The 22,423-nt window shown below is 38.2% G+C and overlaps 1 protein-coding gene across 1 annotated transcript in view; it reads left to right on the forward strand.

Annotated features, from left to right (window-relative positions):
* Positions 1 to 22,423, forward strand: part of LOC123307989 (zwei Ig domain protein zig-8-like) — a 270,218-nt gene that overhangs the window by 196,034 nt on the left and 51,761 nt on the right. Inside the window, exon 2 of the mRNA XM_044890504.1 lies at positions 7,986 to 8,146. Coding sequence (XP_044746439.1) covers positions 7,986 to 8,146 — 161 coding nt within the window. The remainder of the gene's footprint in view (positions 1 to 7,985; positions 8,147 to 22,423) is intronic.

The following is a 22,423-nucleotide window of genomic DNA, read 5'->3' on the forward strand; positions in this document are numbered from 1 at the left end:
GTTACATCTACTTAGTGCTCCATATTATGTATAGTTTCATGACTCAGTGTTCTCTAGAACCCGTGAAAAAAATTAAAAACTCTCATTTCGTCATCGCATTCCAAAGGCTGTATCTTGGAAGGGAGGTCGATTTCGAAAAAAATTTATAGGAACTACCCCTGCATATTTTCATCGAGGAATCATCTCCCTAAGTCCTTCGCATTTGCTTACAGACACCCTGTATAAAGGGAATTTAATCTCATCAAAAGAAAATGGGTCAAATCTCAGTGAATGCTATATCGATTCGACCCACAATTTTCCTTCGTAAAATGAAGTATGCTGACTGGTGATATCGTTATACTAACCCCCGCGCTGAATAACAGCAGCACGGAAATAATTGATTTTTATTAAATGAAAATTAATAACCCCAAAGTACGGCAATTTATTCGGCGGAATCCTGAGGATTTATAGTGGTAATTTCGTTCTTTATAATTCCGTTGCTTGGTTATAAATTGTATTAGTATTTTTCCTCCATGACCACCACATCGCCGAGATCCACTACACTTCGAATAGTTGAAATTTTGTTTTATAACCAAACCACCCGTTTTTATAGGACGAGCTCATAAAGTTTTATCGTTGATCCGGAAAGGAATTAATTTTCCGGTCGTTTGTAACTTTTGATTAATTTCAACATTCGGATTAGTTTTAAAAATTGCTACAATTTGTTCGATGACTTCATAAAATACAGAATTAAAATCATGGCGATAAATTGTTGCACAGAGTATGATTAATGGATAGGCACCAGCGCTTTTATTGAATAGTGAAACGTTTATGCAAAAGTAACTATAGGCTATTCGGACGAACGCCTACTTCGCCTATATTCCCCTATATTACTAGGTCTTTAAACAATCAACAGATGATCAATGAACATCCACAAGTTTTCTTGAATTTTAACCATGGAAAGATATCTTTCAGGCCTAAAGATATATCCTTTATGAAATCAGCTGAAAATGTGCCATTCTCTCATTCGGAATAAAAATGTCGACATATCACTGTCTATTCAGATTTCAGGAATCTATAATCTCAGCACCGTTATAACGTAAAACGTGTAGTGGATAAGCCCTTCCTTGCTTGCCTTGATCAAAATCCATACTTGAACATAAAACAGATTACTCAGTTTTCAAAAAATGAGTTTTCAAACCACGACAGGTGTTCCAATATCACAACACGAAACACGTGGTTTGAGTACTCATTTTGTGAAAATCGTATAATCTGTTTTAAGTCCAATCATTTTTAAAACGAAATTCTCTAATGACAGGGATACAAAGTGAAATTATCCAAAGAAATTCGTTCTGCTTCAAGGATTCCCTGGAAATAAATCTATTCCATAACAACTGAAGTACCTACCACCAAGAAGTTTCGTCAAATATAGGATTGGACGCTCTCAAACTCGAGAAGTTTCGGTGCTTTCTCCTGAAAGATCGAAAAATAATGCTTTAGGATTCCCCACGATGTTTCGCTCAAATGAAAATCAAACAGCATCTTCAGATTCCCTTTTCCAATCTTTTCAAACTCGTTTCAGGAGAGAACTCCAACGTTTGGGGTGCAGGAAATTGCCACTTGTGTTTGTAGCTACTTAGGGATACGAAAAACCAGTGCAGGGCGATATGGGTTGTCGAGGGGTGCGAAAAAGCTGTACAAACAACACTTGTTTTGTCTTTCCTCGCCATTACCTAAGCCGTTTGGGAAATGTTTGATGTGGTCCCTCCATCAGGAAAAAGCTGAATCTGCGTGGAATCAACTTGTCCGAAATCAGTATCTTGTAGGATGAGGCTTTTAAGGGACGTGTAAACGGTTTAAACGTCCCTTGAATATTGATAGACGTCGTGTTGTGTCAGTTTGTGATGGATTAATTAGTTCACGATTTGTTTGTTCAAGACCTTACGGAAATATGTGTCGTGGATAATTGAATTCAGGGCAGATTAATATTTCCCGGAAAATTTCCCAAGAATGAGGATTTTTATTACTTATCTAAAACATGTTTTGTTCAATGAGACTTGTAGATTACGGTTATGACGGGATGGATGATGAAATTCTCAGATTAGTTACTAGAAGAGTTGCTCTTTCAGAATATGTATCACGTTTAGATCTACGATAATTTTCCCGGAAGATAAATCACTCTAAAGATGACCTTCGAAAAATTCCCAAAAAGTTGGGTTCAGTTAAAACTTCCTCAAGACCGAACGGTTGTGCCGAAATGGATGAAGTTCTCAGATTTTCAACTAGAAGAGTTGCTCTTTTAGAATACGAATCACAATTAGATCTATGATAATTTTCCTGGAAGATAAATTACTCTAAAGATGACCTTCGAAAAATTCCCCAAAAAGTTGGGTTCAGTTAAAACTTCCTCAAGACCGAACGGTTATGCCGAAATAGATGAAGTTCTCAGATTTATTACTAGAAGAGTTGCTCTTTCTGAATATGTATCACGTTTAGATCTACGATAATTTTCCTGGAAGATAAATTTCTAAAGATGACTTTCGAAAAATTCCCAAAAAGTTTGGTTCAGTTAAAACTTCCTCAAGACCGAACAGTTTTGCCGAAATGGATAAAGTTCTCAGATCTTCTACTAGAAGAGTAACTCTTTCCGAATATGTATCACATTTAGATCTACGATAATTTTTCTGAAAGATAAATCACTCTAAAGATGACCTTCGAAAAATTACCAAAAAGTTGGGTTCAGTTAAAACTTCCTCAAGATCGAACGGTTGAACGGGGTGGATGAAATGTCGTTAATAGCGAATGGAAATGAATCAAGAACAGAGTAACCTCTTAAAGCCTTCACTTCTGATATATCTCACATTCAATGGCAACGTTGACAGCATGTAAGTGATTGTTCACTAAGCCTCTCCCTTTCCCACAACTAATTTTGAACGCCTCAGGCGTCAAGCCCAGAAGAACATTTATCATTATTGTTGATTTCTTAGTACGTGTAATGAATCCCTCTTGGGAAAGGATGGAGAAGACCTCTATTCAAGTGTCACTATGTTTGAGAAATTGTCCGCTCAAATATTGCATCCTATTTCTCATAAGAATAATGTCCTATTTCTCATAAGATTTGGTAACTGTGGTTTTTTATCTGGAGACAAATGTGTTCCAGAACAGCGTTAGGTTTGTGGATGATAATTGTTTTCATAATCTCAAATCGCTTTATGTTGAAGCTTAGCATTGACTTTTAGCAACTCCTCTAAATTATAGATTGCTTCATTTTCATATATCCCTTTTCCTCAGTATATTTTCAAGCTGGCAGGAGAGAAAACTAAATTTTGGAAACCTAACATTCGCGGGAAGATTCATTTTTCGGATTTGAACTTTTCCTGGATATACATACCTTCGTATGAATCCCGGCAGTGAGATGATCAATACGTTCACCTAGTGAAGTGGAGAAAATTGATGGAACTCCATTCTTGGCAAAGAGGCTGTCACAGAAAAAGCCCGTATACCTCTCCACTCACGGGCTGAAATAAAATAAGCTACACAGTCGCCCGGATATGTATCCAGGTGTAATTCCGAAGTCCTTAGGGAATATTTCAATTGGGTCAGAATAGAGTCTTACCGGGTCTATTCTGGGCCCTGAATGAAAAAGGAGTTCCTCAACTCCATTTGGATGTGATGAAATTCAGACACCATTTTATTCGATGAGATATTGTCAATACAGGGTGTCTCCAAATTCAGGAAAAAGTTATTCCATTATAGCGATCAACGATCGAGATGTGTAAGTTCACTTTTATGGAAGCAGTCGGTTGGCCTTGGAAATTTGACACATTCCACACTGTATAGGACGAAAATGTGAGCTATGAGGCTTGTCGTAACTTTTTGGGTTTTAAATCAGCCCTATGTTGTCCGTTTTACATAAAGTTTTCACAAAATGATAAAAGGTTTGAATTCTAAAATAAACTAATTCTAAAATATGCGATGAACACAATTAACGATTATATAAAAATTTATTAAAGGGATTCTCCATCTTGTTATTATTTTCATGGAAAGTACAAAAGATTAGTGTATAGGTATGAAGGGTGAGTAAACAGTGTTCGATCGGTAGATAACTAGGACTAGGAGAATGATTGAAACTTGAAAAATTGACTTTAATTATCGCATGAGCTAAAATTATTTTCGACCTAATAGGGTGGTCCGAAAATGGTGAAACACTATATCACCCTGCTTTTTCAAATGAGGATACTCCATTTTTATATCAAATTCTGAATTTGTGTGCCCTTTTGACGTAGGCAACTTATTCCTACAAGTTTAATGGTTATGTGGCGACAAAAGCAATTAGACATCGAGTTTGTCACCCCATGACTTAGAAGAAAGATATCTGCATTTTGTAAGAATGATATTCATAGACTTGACACTCAACATTCTCCAGGCCCCGAAAGATATGGTCCAGAGACAAGGTTGTCTCTGATATGGTCTGAAACCATCGGAGAACTTTACCCTTAAGGTAGAAAAAGGGACTAGAAACCAAAGATTATAGAGTAGTACTCTATAATCTTTGCTAGAAACCTTGTCTGGCGCAGGTCTATGAACCTCTTGGACTGGTATAACAAGCCAGAATCACCAGAGAGAGATTCAGTATCAATTGGGCAACTGAAATCGATTTCAAGCGAATAACCTGGTCATCATTGGTAATTACCAACAATAACCAACTGCATTCAAGCTCTTTTGGTCATTATTGGTTATAATATCGCCACGACATGAACTAGCCCTTCAACGTCATCATTTTGGATCGCAGATAACCGGAGATAACAATACTTGAGAGCTGGATTAAACTTCTGGTTATTGAATTGAGGTTAGGTTAGATAAGGTTAGGTTAGGTTAGGTTAGGTTAGCAAATAACCTGAGATAACCAAACTTGAGAGCTGGGTTAAAATTCTGGTTATTGAATTGAGGTTAGGTTAAGTTAGGTTAGGTTAGCAAATAACCTGAGATAACCAAACTTGAGAGCTGGGTTAAAATTCTGGTTATTGAATTGAGGTTAGAAGTTGTGAAGGGGCATAACCAAGGGCAAAACCAGCAATAACCGCGGTTATTACCGGTTATTCGCTTGAAATTGATTTAAATTGATATAAACTATCTTTCCATCTTCGTCAAGTGTTTCAATGGTACTCGTGAACGTAATATCCCAAAGTTATAATGGTTTTAACCATAGTTCATATCTTCGAAACTTTTCGAGGTAAATAAATGATTTTTTTATTGAATTTTCGAGGAGTTTTCAAGCCTTCTGCAGTGTTTTAGATGGCTTTCGTATTTCCATAGCTCAATTCTTTCAAATGGCGTGCATAATGCATCGAAATTCTACAATTCTAACATTATCGAATATCATTTCGATGTTCGAAATTACCGGTCATCGCGTCATACTTCTAGCAGTCATTCCTCAAGTCATGAGATGATCCACTTTGACCACCTGATCCCCTAATCTCGTCGTCCCAAACGATGAAACGCTCAAGTCTGCAAATTCCAATCTCGAATAGCACACGGGAACTGCACCGACCGACATCCGGACCGAGTGCACTCCTGAGAAACCTCTTAAGACAATCAAACAATCAACTTGTCCCAAAACGCAACACCCCACTCGTATTTCCTCAAACAATAACGGACTTAATGTCCCGAAGAGCTAGCATTGACCTTCTCCGGTCGTAAAGTAAACCGTTTGAGTGGGTAATTTGTTGCAACTCGTGCAGTTTAATCAGCATATTGTGATTCCGTACAAAGTGCTCAATTAAGAACCCCCCCACGGGGTTGACGAAGAATTGCAACACTGTAATTATGCGATCGAGTTTGAAAATTAGATTCGAAATCCGCGGTAGCGGGGATGTCTGCACCTTGAACGCTCCCCGTGGATGGCAGTCATCAGCTAATGGAAGTTAAATAGTCCGGCCAGGTTAAGGGGGTTTTTGCGGAACGATTTGTAATTGGAACTCGGCGGGATCGGTTGGATTTTAAAATGTGGAGGTGTTAAGGAATGCCTCTAGGGTATCTTTATGTTTCTATCTGTTGAAAATTGAGCGATGCCCTTTCCGACCTTGCTCTTGTCTACGCTACTGACTAGTTCCAAACGTCAACATATTACTATAAGCAAATTCTATGGTACTTCAGCTGATTGACCGACGCGGCAGCCCCACTCTGGAACTGTCAGAACTCTCCGAGTTTTCCGAAGCGAAAAACTATTCATTCTCTTCTCATATTTGCTTAGTTCACGTTGATGTTTCAATTCATCTCGTGTTAAAAGCGAATATTGTAAATTCTCTATCAGTTCATCCCATTTTAAGTAATTCTCTTCAAAGTCTTTTCGTTCAATTTTGGTGCTAACAAGTTCTACGCAAAAAGTATTATTGCGTTTCCAAAGCAACGAACAATAACTCATTAGAAATGTCAATGTGAATTATGAGGTCAAAAAAGTAAACCAGAGTTACGCAATAAATTAAAAAAAAGAAGATGTCCACCGAAATTGTGGAAATCGGAAAATTGGAGTATCGAGCCATCATCAAGTACCTGTATTTTAAAGGGTTAAGAGGTAAGCAGATTTATGAAGATATGCTTAATACCCTTGGTGATCAATGTCGTTCGTATCCGACCGTGAAAAATTGGACTGCAAGCTTCAAGAGAGGTAAATTTTCCGTTGAAGATGATGACCGATCGGGAAGGCTGGTTTATGTGTCAGTCCCCGAAAATATCGATGCAGTTCATGACATGATTTTATCAGACCGTCGAATTGGGCTAAACCGGATATCTGATGCACTGAATATTTCATACGAACGCGTTCATCATATAGTTCACCTCAATTTGGACATGAGAAAAATTTCTGCAAAATGGATCCCCGAATGTTTGAATGTTGACCAAAAGGGTGTATGGGTAGAAGCATCGCTTCCGATCTGTGCCCAATTTGAAAACGATGTAGACTTCTTAAACCGAATTGTTACTATGGATGAGACTTGGGTACATTCCTACGATCCAGAAACAAAGCAACAATCGATGGAATTGCGACACTCTGGTTCTCCAAGAGCTAAGAAGTTTCGTGTCCAAAAATCTGCTGGAAAAGTTCTTGCTTCAGTTTTTTGGGATTGCCATGGAGTAATCATGATTGATTTTTTCGATAAGGGTAGAACAAGGGTAGAACAATAACCGAAGATTACTATTCGACATTACTGACCAATATACGGGAAAAAATTAAAGAGAAAAGACGCGGAAAGCTATCCAAAGGTGTTTTGTTTTTGCAGGACAACGCCCCTGCACACAAATCTCGTGTTGCCATACAAAAAATTTGTGATTAAGGGTTTTAATTACTAGAACATCCCCCTTATTCGCCAGATTTGGCTCCATCCGACTATCATCTCTTTCCTCAACTAAAAAAAAGTCTTCCAACGAGGAGGTGGAGGTAATAAAAGCTTTGGAGGTCTGGTTTGCAGAGCAAGAAGAAATTTTTGAAAGGTCTAGAGACGTTGCAGGTTCGCTGTAATGAAAGTATCCAATTAAGAGGAGAATATGTTGAGTAATAAAATATTTTGACATTGAAATTCTGTTTGGTTCTATAGTAGGCTAAGAACTTCTTAATATATCCTCGTATATAATATTTCATTTTGCAATTTACATAGTTTTTTAGATCTCTCTAGACTTCTTCACATGATATTGAAGTTTCTCATGTTTTTCTCTTTGACAATGAATGCTGATTTGTCTTCTCATGCTCATCTCATTGATTTGAATCAGTTTGTTTCATTTTCCAAGTTAACCTCTCACTCACATGACTTATTGCTCAACGTGCTCATACCTCAAAACCTCAATCTTGCCACATTTCTCCATCGAGCCGGGTAAGATTCGGCGAGACTAAAACCCGAAAAACTACCCCAAAATTTATTCAAGTTGACGTCACGGCCGATACCCATAATTGAAAGAGTTTCCACGTACGATCCCTCCCTTATTTGAGGCTTTAATCCGGTTGATTTTTCCAGGTGATGCAGAGTCGACGTCTTCGTATTTGGACGAGGGGTTTTTCAATAGCAACGTCAGCAGCTACCCCTACTTCGAATTCAACGTGCCCCGTAACGTAACCACGGCGGTGGGGCAGACTGCTTTCCTTCACTGCAGGGTCGAGCAGCTGGGAGACAAAGCGGTGAGTTCTTTTGTATTCATATTATGTTTGTTCTCCGACGGGCCCCGAAATGAAAAATGGGAAAGTTGGAATTTCACTTTGAGGGAGTGTGATTTGCGGGGGGGGACACTGGCTTCGGTCTATCGTCGATAATATTATTTCCCGGTCCCGGATCATCTGCTGGGGCGCGTCCCGACTTTGAAGTTTTCCCCCGTTCGAAATATTCGATTCCGGGGGTCGCAGGTCACGCGTAAGGACGGAAAAAAGTTCGGAAAATTGGTTTTGTTTATGGGGAAGGTGGAATTCGGCTCAGGTTGGAATTTTTTTTAGGGGGGGGATTCGAGTTTGGGACGCCGAGATTGGAGTTTGTTCGGAGTTGGGATCGATCTTTCGCGAATGTCGTCCGGATGGGATTAATTAAAACGCGAATTTTTCGGCCGTTATCACCTTTCAGAGCCAGGGGTACATTCGAATCGTTAAAAATTCCGTCTGGAAGAAAGCAGCCAGTCTTGTCGGGAAATTCGTGGAGATTTTCCGGGGGAAATTGAATAGGATTTCTGTTAATTTGAAGACGTAATCATAACCATTTCAATCTCGCTCGGATTTCCATTCTTTATAATGATTTTGTTCGCAGTAAACAATTCGAGCTTTTTTCATCTCGTACTACCGCTTGATAAGATTTCGTCTTCATGAGTGCTGAGTACATTTTGATAAATATTCACAAATAAACTTGAACACTTAAACTCCTCAAAATGAAGCATAGAAAAGTAGAGGAATATTCATTGCATACACAGAAATTTGGTTTGAATTCTTCTGTATGGTGTAAACCAACTTTCAAAAGAGACGTAACTTTAACCTTTACCACCATTCAAAATACTCTGTTTTATGTAGAGTCATTCGGGGTAACTGAGCGCAGTGGGTAAGTGTGCGCAGTGTGTATATCTCGATTATGCAATGTATGAAAGAGGGGTTCATTTGGGTGAAGCAAGGGCGCAGTATCGCCAAATTTGTTTTTCATAGGAGTGCGCCGTGCGACGTTTCGTTTACTTTTTATTTGCAATTAATCAAATTCACTAGTTTTCTTGTTAATTTTTAGCATCTCTGCAAATTCTGCCAGGTCCAAGTTCCGAGTCCGACAGTGTTAAACAATATTTTATTCGATCACACGCATATTAATCTAAATATACATTAAAAAATTTTAGGTTCTCTTAGCTGCTCAACTCTATAAGAACGTCAATTCAAATTTTGGCTTACTGGGGAAAGTGTGCGCGGGTAAGTGTGCGCATAGATTCATTATATGGGCATTTGTTCAGTGAGGAATAAATTATGACATTGTTGGTTTTCTTGGTTAAGACTCGATCATTATTGTCCTATTTGTTCAGAAAAATATGAAGAGCCACCAACAGGGGAATGTATCAAGTGTTGTGTTCACCAAGAATTGAGGCACGAACAATAATGCACTGCTTGTAAAAAGGCGCTTCTGTATTGACAATAAACAGCATTTCTCTAATATTGTAACATTTTGATGACATTATTTTGTAATTTGTATTGATTGTGTGGTTCACAAAGCACTGCGTTCACTTACCCCGTGAGGGTGCGCATACTTACCCGCAATACGGGGCATGTGAACGCACTCCGACTTTCTCTATTGAATTCTTTTTTGCGGAAAGAAAACGTTTTTGTTTGTTTGCTTTTTGATGTTTTATTATAGATTAGAAAATTCTCTATCTTATGAATATGTTTTTATTTTCCTAGCTTCAACATTTGAAACAGGGTATGGCTTGAAAGGCAAAAGTGCGCACAGTTGCCCCGAATGACTCTATATATCATAAAATTACTACAAGAAATCTGAACATATACACACTCGCAGTACAAGAATCAAAATCAAATCAAACCAGGTAAGTTTGCCCATGTTGCACTCTAGAAATCACCAGTTTTCGGAGTTAGGATCAGCAACTGTCCTTCTCGTTTTCAAAAAGTGTTTTGATGAGAGAATTTTTTTATCTTTTCTATTATTTTTGTTTGAATGGAAATTGATACTAGGAGTTACTCAAGGTCTAAATGAACTCTGCTGACTTTAAGAAGGCAACGTCCTCCTTTCTACAAGTGTCTTGTTCGATGAAGTTTTTGCGTTGGTTAGCAATATCGATGTATTCTGTATCCAGGAAATTATATTCCTTAGACATCAATAATATACAGGGTGAGTTTCTGACCCGTACAAAATTTTCAACAGAAGATTCTTGTGGTCAAAAGAAACACTTCTTTCCTATACCTTTTTATCCGATTTGACCCTGATAAAAAGATATAGCCATATTAAGTTTTCATAGGGAGCTCTGCCACCCCTGGGAAAACAAAATTACCTTCACAATGACTAGCTTAATCTGTGATATCATCATCATCATTGCTGTATCCCGCTACCGAGAATAAATCTACAAAAAGATTCAAAAACAGAACTAACGGTGCGATCAAACTCAGGGCTACTTGCTACTGCGTACCCTCCTATGACTGAAGAGACTCAACTGTGACCTACAGATCCTTCCACACTCCGGGCATGGGTAGTCACCAACCAGATCTGGCCGCCGCTGTATCCTTCTCGATTCTCCATTATAACTGTGTACCAAAGACCTCCACTCTGATCTGTCTAACACTAGTTGTTCCCAGTTATGATTGGCATCAACTGATTTTTGGGATTGATGCAGTATATCCTTAAACCGCTTATACTGGCCTCCTGGTTTCCGAGCTCCCTCTGTGAATTCGCCAAACAGAACTATTTTGGGGAGTCTCATGTCTCGCATCCTCAGAATGTGGCCGCTCCATCTGAGTCGGGCCCTTGAGTCTCAATTGTTATACAACTCGCGCGCTGCAAGGCTTCTGCATTTGAAACTTTGTGGAACCATCTGATGTGCATTATTCGTCTTAGATGACGTTGTTACGTTTGTTCAAGCTGTTTAATATATCGCCTGTAGGACGTCCAGCTTTTGCTTCCGTAAAGAAGCGTTGAGGAGCACTGCTTCGTAAACAGCTGTCTTGGTCTGTAGTGTCAAGTGACACTACACATCTGTGGATCATGTAAACAGAGTTGTAGTAATCCAAAGTACCCAATTCTTCAAAATTCACAGATACATTTTAATTCTCGAACATTGAATTGATCAAAAACGGCGCATTATACGAGATAATATGAGGAATACTTTTATTTTACAAAACGTTCAAATATTCACTATATATCGTCAAATTTAGTTTCGAGAGTTGGGTTCTTTGAATTTTTGGTCTTTTTATGGTTCGTTATGGTCACAACAAGAAAACTGGAAAACGTGGGTGATATCTTGTGTTCGATAAAGATTCATCAAATGAATGAAAAACTATATCCCAAAATTATTTCCATTCGATAAAACCGTTTGTGATATAGAACGAAAAATAACATTTTTTCATGGTTTTTCAACAGCCTGTATGTTTTAAACCGAGCCGATTCGGAAGAAATGATAAGGCCTCAAGAATCTACTGTTAAAATATTTGTAAGAGTCAAAGACTCACCCTGTATAACAATCTTTTACCTACTTTGAACTATCTCATCGGCGATTATATTTGAAGGTCGATGTGTAATGAATATAATTTTCTGTAAAAACGCAATGAAGCTACAGTATTAGCGAAATTATTAAAATATTTCGTGGAAGTTTATAATTTACTTTTATTCCATTCCTATTGATGGTATTTCTCCTGAAAATTTTGGTGGTGGATTCCCTTGTTGCGTGATCAAATATAAGTAAAAAAAAGCATGAGAATTTCCCATTTTTTTCTATTTCAGTAAATCCTCCCCCCTCCATATAAGTAGAGACATCAAAGGCCCAATCCCAGCGTCCAAAATTGCATTTCCCCCACACGTCGCCCCCAATAATATCCCAACCTTCGTTCCCTTCACTCGGTGCTGAGAATCTGAAGAATTATCGGTGCCCACCGCGAATAAATTATGGCCTCAGAACTCCATAATGCTGGGAGATATCTCCGCAGCAATCTATTCCAGTCGGACCCCGGGTCTGACCGCTGCCTCGCTCCCTTTTGAGCGCTTCCATGCCGCCAACTAAGTTCCAACTACGGCCGGCGCCCCGGACCCGTTTTATGAGATCCGAAATTAATATTTCACAAACTGTTCGAAGTAGTCGTTGTCGTTGAAATTCGGGCGGATTGAGTTGGCTCAGATCGATCTCGGAAAAACCAGATTGTGGATATTGTGCCTCGTTCCACAAAGGGATTGACTGGGTTATTAATGGGGATATTAATTGAAATGTCATCATGGAGTCGGCCCGTTCCATTTGAGGAATGGTTATCTACCTAAGCCAGGAGAAATGTTTCGACAGAATTCCCGGATCATTCATACTGTTTGATTTATCATCGTTATCGTTATCTGTCAGCGGCAAGTATACAAATATCAATTTGGTAATCAGTGTCTCTGGATCTTGGTTGACAAGATGCAGATTTTGAAAAAAAATACAGTCGTACGCAGAAGCTTGAAGAAAATACAGCTGATACAATTGTTACGAAATGAGGAAGCTAGGAGAGCCATTCTTAAGAGTCGGTGTTTTCTAACAGATTATTATTGAAAAATATGAATTTTACTATCCTGCTTGGTCTCTACATTTCTCTTGTCAAGGGCGGTTCCAGTAAGAGGTGCCATGGGGGTCATACCCCCCTGAGAACTTGAGAGAAATATTTTTTCGAATATGTGTCACATTTCCATTTACGGTTACTTTTATTGAGAAATAAACGACTCGAAGCTGACCTTCGAAAAATCCTGAAAAAGATGGGTTCAGTTAAAAATTAGTCAAGACCGAACGGTTGCGCCGAGATGGATGAAATTTTCAGATTAATTACTAGAAGAGTTGCTCTTTCAGAATATGTATCACAGTTCCATCTACGGTTACTTTTTCTGAGAGATAAACGACTCGAAAGCTGACCTTCGAAAAATCCTGAAAAAGATGGGTTCAGTTAAAAATTCGTCAAGAACTAACGGTTGCGCCGAGATAGATGAAATTCTCAGATTTATTACTAGGAGAGTTGCTCTTTCAGAATATGTATCACATTTTCACCTACGGTTACTTTTATTGAGAAATAAACGACTCGAAAGCTGACCTTCGAAAAATCCTGAAAAAGAAGGGTTCAGTTAAAACTTCGTCAAGACCGAACGGTTGCGCCGAGATGGATGAATTTTTCAGAAGAGTTGCTCTTTCAGAATATGTATCACATTTTCACCTACGGTTACTTTTATTGAGAAATAAACGACTCGAAAGCTGACCTTCGAAAAATCCTGAAAAAGAAGGGTTCAGTTAAAACTTCGTCAAGACCGAACGGATGCGCCGAGATGGATGAAATTGTCGAATTTATTACTAGAAGAGTTGCCCTTTCAGAATATGTATCTCATTTTCACCTGCGGTTAGTTTTATTGAGAAATAAACGACTCGAAAGCTGACCTTCGAAAAATCCTGAAAAAGATGGGTTCAGTTAAAACTTCGTCAAGACCGAACGGTTGCGCCGAGATGGATAAATTTTTCAGATTTATTACAAGAAGAGTTGCTCTTTCAGAATATGTATCACATTTTCACCTACGGTTACTTTTATTGAGAAATAAACGACTCGAAAGCTGACCTTCGAAAAATCCTGAAAAAGAAGGGTTCAGTTAAAACTTCGTCAAGACCGAACGGATGCGCCGAGATGGATGAAATTGTCAAATTTATTACGAGAAGAGTTGCCCTTTCAGAATATGTATCACATTTTCACCTGCGGTTAGTTTTATTGAGAAATAAACGACTCGAAAGCTGACCTTCGAAAAATCCTGAAAAAGAAGGGTTCAGTTAAAACTTCGTCAAGACCGAACGGATGCGCCGAGATGGATGAAATTGTCAAATTCATTACTAGAAGAGTTGCCCTTTCAGAATATGTATCACATTTTTACCTGCGGTTAGTTTCATTGAGAAATAAACGACTCGAAAGCTGACCTTCGAAAAATCCTGAAAAAGATGGGTTCAGTTAAAACTTCGTCAAGACCGAACGGTTGCGCCGAGATGGATGAATTTTTCAGATTTATTACTAGAAGAGTTGTTCTTTCAGAATATGTATAACATTTTTATCTACGGTTACTTTTATTGAGAGATAAACGAGTCAAAAAAAAACGAGAGCTGGGTTCAGTTAAAACTCCCTCAAGATCGAACGATTCATATCTAGAAAAGCTACTTTTTCAGACTATGTATCAAGTTCAGGTGTACAATGATTTTTCTGGGATATAGACGTGTCAAAAGTTGACTTTCTAAAAATTCCCATGATGATATGAGATCGTCTATGGTTCCCAGTCAGTCATCAAGAAATAGGAGCAAAAAGACAAGGTCCCGCTGGACTCGGTAAATTACTGAGGAAAAATACATGCATGTTCACACGACACTGTCTTCCATGGCTGAGTTTCAATCCTTCGACATATTTATCTTGCTCTTGGTTAACGTCGAAGATGACTTCGATGGTTTCAATTCTGAATCGGATTACCAACAAGAGAAGCTTCAGTTGTTACTGGAGCAATGGTCTTCCGCTCGAAAAAAATTAAGAAAACTCCAGCGGATCGTATTTCATCCGATGGGATATGTCCCGGAAGCCCCAATGAACATCCTATTGTTCCAAATCCCCTCGAGAAAATGAATTCTAAGAAACGAACGTATAAAGTGAACAGGCAGAAAGAGAAACACGGTAAAACGGCAAGGGGACAAACATTCCAACCTCCTAGCGGCATTCATAATTTCATGCTACAAAAGGGTGTGTTCATTTTTATTCAGGATCTAAAAATCGCGGGAGTAGAAATACTTCAAGATACACAAAAGAATACATTTTCCTTCCCTGGTTCGCGGAGTGGGGAATGTGTGGAAGGGGGAAGGCGAGAACGAACGACTCTGAAAAACGCAATCATTCTCATCCAGCAAAAAAAAAAGGATGAATTTATCAGTCTCAACATAGCGGATGTGTTTAACTGCTGTGGAGATTATTTCGGGCCGGAATGTGATTGATGACGTTGTTATTTTTCGATGAGAACGTAGTTACTTGTGGTTCGTTCTGCTGGCGGCGGGGAGGAATGCGGTGAGGCTTTAGATTATGTGCAAACAACGATGCTAAATGAGATCCTGCGAACGATCGAATGGCTTTAAACGGGATACAGTTCGGAGCGACGACATTATTTAATTTCGGTCTTTCTGACGAGTAATGGCTAGAAGGTTCAATCAATTTATCGATGGTTTTTCAGCCGATATTGGGTCTGTTATATCGCGATAACGAGTTAGGTATGGATTTACTCGTTCTCAGTTTATCGGCAGCAGTTATTGAAAATTTCGAAATGATTCGTCCTCCATCTGCTTGAACGTCCTTTATATTTGTAGCAATATCTAGCTATGTGGAGCTGGCACTCCCAAATGCGAATTTTGAAACGCAGGGTCGTTTGTCCATCGTAGGTCCATGATTGTCCGCCCTTTTTTTTTCATTTTGATGGTACGTTTGTCCAAAGTAGGTAAGTCCACTTTGTCCACCAAATTTTTTCATTTGTCCACCCACAGAACCATAGAAATCAATCTTTGAAAATTTTGGATACATATTCTGAAAGAGCAACTCTCCTAGTGATAAATCTGAGAATTTCATCCATCTTGAGGCAACCGTTCGGTCTTGACGAATTTTCAACTGAACCCAGGTTTTTCAGGAGTTTTCGAAGGTCAGCTTTCGAGTCGTTTATCTCTCAATCAAAGTAACCAAAGGTGGAAATGTGATACATATTCTAAAAGAACAACTCTTCTAGTGATAAATCTATCATCCATCTAAGTGCAACCGTTCGGTCTTGACGAATTTTTAACTGAACCCAGGTTTTTCAGGATTTTTCGAAGGTCAAATTTCGAGTCGTTTATCTCTCAATAAAAGTAACCAAAGGTGAAAATGTGATACATATTCTAAAAGAACAACTCTTATAATGATAAATCTGAGAACTTCATCCATCTAGGTGTAACCGTTCGGTCTTGACGAATCTTTAACTGAACCAATTTTTTTCAGGATTTTTCGAAGGTCAGCTTTCGAGTAGTTTATCTCTCAATAAAAGTACCCGTAGATGGAGATGTGATACATATTCTGAAAGAGCAACTCTTCTTGTAATAAATCTGAGAATTTCATCTATCTAGGTGCAAACGTTCGGTCTTGACGAATTTTTAACTGAACCCTTTTTTTTCAGGATTTTTCGATGGTCATCTTTCGAGTAGTTCATCTCTCAATAAAAGTAACCGTAGATGGAAATGTGATACATATTCTGAAAGAGCGACTCTTCTTGTAATAAATCTGAAAATTTTATCTATCTAGGTGTAACCGTTCGGTCTTGACGAATTTTTAACTGAACCCATCTTTTTCAGGATTTTTTGAAGTTCAGCTTTCGAGTCGATACATAGGGGCCCCTTTAGTGCTGGGTCCCTTGCGTCGCAGGGTCTGCAGTGGCCTCTGCTAATATTTCTCAAACTGGAATGAAGAGGTTCAAATAAGAGAAACGTCGATGCGAAGAGCTGAAAAAAATTCACAACCGGCAAAAATATCCATTACATGTAAAACAGAGATCGAACCCGAGAAACGGACGGGGCAAAGCCAATAATCCCCCCGGACTTATCCGCGCCCGCCTCGAAGAACATCCAGACACATTCTTCCTAACACCAAAAAATTAAAGTATTATCTTCGGGAAAGAAAGCGTCCAGAAAATCAATTTACAACCGTGATCGGACCAGAATGGGATACGCCGAAACTGGCCCTAATCCCTGACAATTTTGGATTAGACCCGGGCCCGGAGAATCGGCATCCGATATATAAAAATTTGGCGCATTGGAGCTGTCAAGTAAATCTTGTTACTGGGGCTTTCGGTTTGAAAAATAACGCCCCTTCTGTGTTTCCCCTTTCTTGCTGTACTCTGCATGTATTATTTGGATAGGGCGAGCGGTTTATTTATTGTACGCTGTAGCGTTTATTCGGGTTTGTTATTTTTCATAAATATCGACGGGAGTATGGCATGACATATCGCATTTTTCCATCTGTAATATTATTGTTTCCATTAAAATGCTTCACTATCTACCCCTGTTAAAGTATGAGAGCGATTAATATTCTCAGTGTTTCATACGGCAAGATGTGTAAACCACCAGTTTGCAGTATCATAGATACCATATCCGTCATAAATTTTGGAAAAGATTCACAATGATACAATTGGCAAGTTTCCTAAAAGTTCAAAACCGAATTTGAAATTATTCATGGAAACCATTTCCCATTAGTTATCCAACACGTAAAAGATTCGTCCTAGAATTCACTTAGAAAAAAAATACTTACTTCGAAACTTAGTGAACATTCAAATATGTAAAAGCTTGTGACATAGAATTTCTTTACTAAAGTCTTAATTCGAAAACAGTGGAACCAATTAATAATGAATAGAATTCTATATCCACAGACTACAAAAAACTGTTTCTGTAATCTGTGTCTATACCTTCCTAACCGATGACATTTTCTGCCATTGTTTGTTTCTCTTGTCAAAGGTGATCTCCAAATTTGATGTTTCTTAAGTCTATGGTGATCAGAAAACTTTTATGACCATTATTGACTCGATGGTTTTTGCCTGATTGTGAAAATCTTAGACTCTTTCTTTTGTCTAAGGTGAAAATGGAGTGGAATGTTCTTCAGAGAGAGCTCATGCCTAGTTCAGGCAAAAAAACAAGTTCTCTCTAATCTAGATTCCTGGTCACTGAGGAACCAAAGAAACGAAGAGATCAACAAACTTGGGAGAAAGAGAACACAAAAGCCACTTGCTGGCTCAGTATCTTTCTGTGGTATAGGAAAATGCACTTTCGAAAAGAGAAGGAGGACCTAGAGTGAAACACGCTGGTAAAATCTTCCAGAAATGGATCACTCCAAAAAACACCTCCAGGTATATCAGAGTGTAAATTTTGTGGGAAAGAGGAGGAAACTTCTGTTCACCTGATCACAGAATGTCAACCCAGAGAATGTCTTAGACAGGAAAATATTAGGAGGAGGTGTTGAATACCTCCCAGATGACGGAGTTCACTGGAGCTCTGATGGAGCTAAAGGGCTAGCTGTAGATGGCGCTGGGGTGAGAACGGCTCTGATGAGGGACAGTGAACTGCAACCCCATTTTGAACTAATACAACATAACCTAGTACATATCACACATCCAACTGAAAGTTTCGCTGAAAAAAAGGTGGACTGATTTCCCATGCAGTTCTCCTGCGTTCGGCTGTTAGATACAAATTTCTAATTAAACGAAATCTTCATCGGGACTGAAGGGAACACGATGAAATTCTCAGTTTGGGCTTTTAATCGAAACCGAGCTAAAATAAATAGTCTCCGACCGAGTGTTCATCAAAATTGATATCTTATTCATGACATTTCCAACTGGAATCTTCCCCAAACTCATTCATCCTCTTCAGTGGGTAATTTTGGGCTGATAAATATTCATTGGCACGCTTACCGATCCCTCCTTTTCTCTCACGTTCAGGGGCATTCTTACCACTTCAAACAACAATTGGTCGTTTACGTAATATACGGCCAATTAGTTCGCAAGTTAGTTGTGGATCGAGAAGGAATCGCCAAATCCCGAGAAACTTCAAAGACCCAGAGGTAGAATGACCCAAAACACATTTCGGCTATTGAAAATAATCTCTGTTCAATTTTTTCAATTGGTACAATACGTGGAAAGCTTCGAAAGAGTTTTGAACGGACTACACAATGAATGGGTGCCTTCCATGACAACCACAATATCAGCTGAGCTCAGCTATGACCTTTAGCTGGTGGTCTGGCAGACACCAACCTCTTGTACACCGTTGTAATTAGATTTAAATAATAGAGGACCCCTCCGAGTGTCGAATTTCGAAATTAGAACAGTTTACCCGTCGCAACTTCCCTATTAATTAGTTGACGAGTCCTCAAGACGTAGTTCGACTCTTTGAAACGGCTACGGAATCATATTGACGGATACTGCGAAGCTATTCCGTCATTCGTGTTCCAATTACTTGCGGTATTTCAATTCATTACTTAAAGCCTTCTCCTTAATTAGAAACTGCTGTTCCTGCTGCAATTCGAAATGGATTGCCAGGTTTATAAGATTGCAAGACTCCGATGACGGATTACATAATCGGCGCTAATGTTGCAATATCAATAATTTGGGATTACTATTGGAGGTAATACGGGTGTTAATCAATTGTTACGGTAGTCCATTTCAAGATTAGATTCTCAGGGTTAGTCTGTGACTCGTACAAATATTTCAACAGTAGATTCTAGAGGTCAAAATAAACACTTTTTTCCTATGCCGATTAGGCCCTCATACAAGGATATAGCCCTTTTAGGTTTCCATTATGAGCTGTGTCACCCCTGGAAAAACTAAATTACTGTCTGAAAAACTAGCTAAATCCATAACACTATACTTCATTCAACTTTATTTTAGCAGTCGGTTGGCCATGGAAATTTGACACATTTCACTCTGTATAGTACGAAAATGTGGGGTTATGAAGCTTGTCAAAACATTTTTGGGTTTTAAATCAACGCTATGTTGCCCGTTCTACGTAAAAGTTTCTGTTATTACGTATTTTATCACAATGACTAATCTCTTCGGAAAATATGTGACGAACATAATTGAAGTTTATACAAACTGATTGAAGGCATATCAAATCCAGTTATTTGCATGGAAAATACAAGAGATCAGTGTAATATCATAATATGCACTAGCTTGAGGAAAGTTAATGTTCGTTATCTTCTTTGGCTTACATCATTTGTAGATTTCAAAAATATTAACCCGAAGATGAAATGCATATGATGCAGTGGTAGGGAATGGGTATCTCCCGAAGGAATTAACAGATAATTACAAGAATGTTAAATTCTTCAACAAAAATCATCTTGCATCAATATAAGTAAAAGGAGTTGAAGGAAGTTTCAAGTTAAGATGCAACTTTCAAATTTCAAATTTCACATGAATAAACAAGTAACAGGCAACTTGCGCGTATTTTTGGCTATTCATCATAATACATTGATGTAATTATAATAATTAGGTATTTATTAGTACCTTAAGACATTTACATTGTATAGGACACGTCAAATTAAAAATAGAAAAATCAATTTTCGGAAACTTATTCTACGATGACATTTATCGAAAATCCTGTAGTAAACTTTTCGCATTAATTCACTCAAACATAAAATTCCCAAATGCCACCACTTTTTTGGGTCTCCCAATAGAAGGAAATTCTTTGTTATACTCTTCATTCAAAATCTTTCTGATTGTGGAAATATTCAGCTGAAATATAAGTCTTTTAGATTCAGATGAAACATTATATAAATTCTCTTACATTGAATATGTTCGCTATCGTCTGACGTATTGTGGATTTTAGAATACCAGAGTATAACTATTTGAATGAGCGGACCTGAATTCTAAATAGCACTTCCTGAAACCCTGTCTCTTTTTTCAATCACTTTCGGCATTTTCGAATTTTCGTAATAAAAATTGATATTAGTTGTGGCAACGGCGTTATGACATTAACGACATTTCATGAGTGCCAACCTAACTTCGTTCTAGTTACAAAAACTTGAGAAAATTATTTCATGGCCAACCGACTGCTAAAATAAATTTGAATGAAGTATAGGTTTACATTTGTGGATCCTTTAAAAAGAGTTGTATTCAGCCAAATTACAAAATTTTTCAAATTTAACGGAAACTTTCAATTTTTGAACATCAAGTTACTCAAAAACGGCGCTTTGTACGAGAAAATGTGAACAATACTTTTATTTTACAAGGCGTCCAAATATTCATTAGATAGTGTCCAACTTTCAGTTTCAAGAAACCGAGTTGATTCGGAAGACATGGTAAAAAAAAGTGTTTCTTTTGATCTCGAGAATCTACAAGTAGGTACAGCCTTTTGCTCCAAAATACTTTGCAATTTTTCACTTTGCAGTTTTCAAATTAATTATACCTACCTACAGCACGAAAAATATTGAGAATTTAACGTAGCAAAGTGCAGAGTCGAGTAAGAAGTGTTGCACCGAAATATGAGTCTCTCGAATCAAATTTCAGATGGAACAAATTTCGAATGCTAATTTGATAAATAGTTTGGTGGAATAGGCCCCAGGTCATGAGTGTTCCAAAAATCATAATTCCGAACCACTAATTTGAGTATAATTCCAACTTTCAGATCACTAAAATAAAAAAAAAACGATTTGAATGAACTCACCTTGTTGAAATAACTCCTTCATCGAACTAATCCATTAACTACAAATTCGCGATCACGATTTTTGTCCTAAGAATAATAATAATGATTGTTTAAAAACTCGTAACTATAGCTTTTACTCCCGATAAATACACTTCACGTATCGAATTAAAAAAAAACCCACGACTAATTGACATATCGACATTCCATATCTTCCTTTACAGGAGACACAGAAACTTTTGTTCTATGGATAAAAATCGAATGACTGACGCACAGAGGCAGGCCACGAATTTCGATACAAACGAATACTAAGCCCTCTAATGAATAACTCAAACATCCTACGTATATTTCAAGCCACAATTAAAATTGCAGAAGCACACATTTCCATCGCCTATTGACAAACGGAGATGTAGAAACTCATAAACAATCAGATATTGAAAATTGAACACTGAAATTCTGAAGTTTTCCACAGATATGCACAGAAGGTGAAATTATCAGGAAGCCAATACTGACATGTTGCAGGTTTTCCACTCTGATTTTGTTGAAAAAATTCTACAGGGTTTACAGAAAAAATATGCTGAAATTTGATCAGTGTTTCTGACGAATACTTCCTTATTTCAGATGGAAAACCATATTTTTCATCGAAGTATGGTTATATTCCTAAAAACTGATGAAAAATTTCTTCAAAAACTTTATACAATCATTGTGCTATTGATGTTGTCTCTTGATGATCGAGTTCCTTCGGGAAATCTCTCAACAAAGAGTGTTTTTTCGCCATCAGCAACTTGATCACAGTTGCCATGAAGAAGAATAAGATTCCAGTATCCTTCATTCGTAAGATCAAGCGTCTTGTCGAAACCTCCTTGATTGAAAATCCTCCCTCAAGGAGAAAAATGTCTCCTTTCATAAACTGTAGCTCAGCCTCCCCCCATCCCCCTAGAAAACCAGCACTGTCCCCTCGCTAGAAAACGCAAAATCCTCTTGAAAGGGCAAAATAAACAGTCTTACTTCGCGGGACCTTTTCCACCGAGAATATCGCAATTTCAGCGTTGCAGATGTA

The sequence above is a fragment of the Coccinella septempunctata genome, chromosome 2 (genome assembly GCF_907165205.1).
Source record: "Coccinella septempunctata chromosome 2, icCocSept1.1, whole genome shotgun sequence".
Classification (NCBI taxonomy): Eukaryota; Metazoa; Arthropoda; class Insecta; order Coleoptera; family Coccinellidae; genus Coccinella; species Coccinella septempunctata.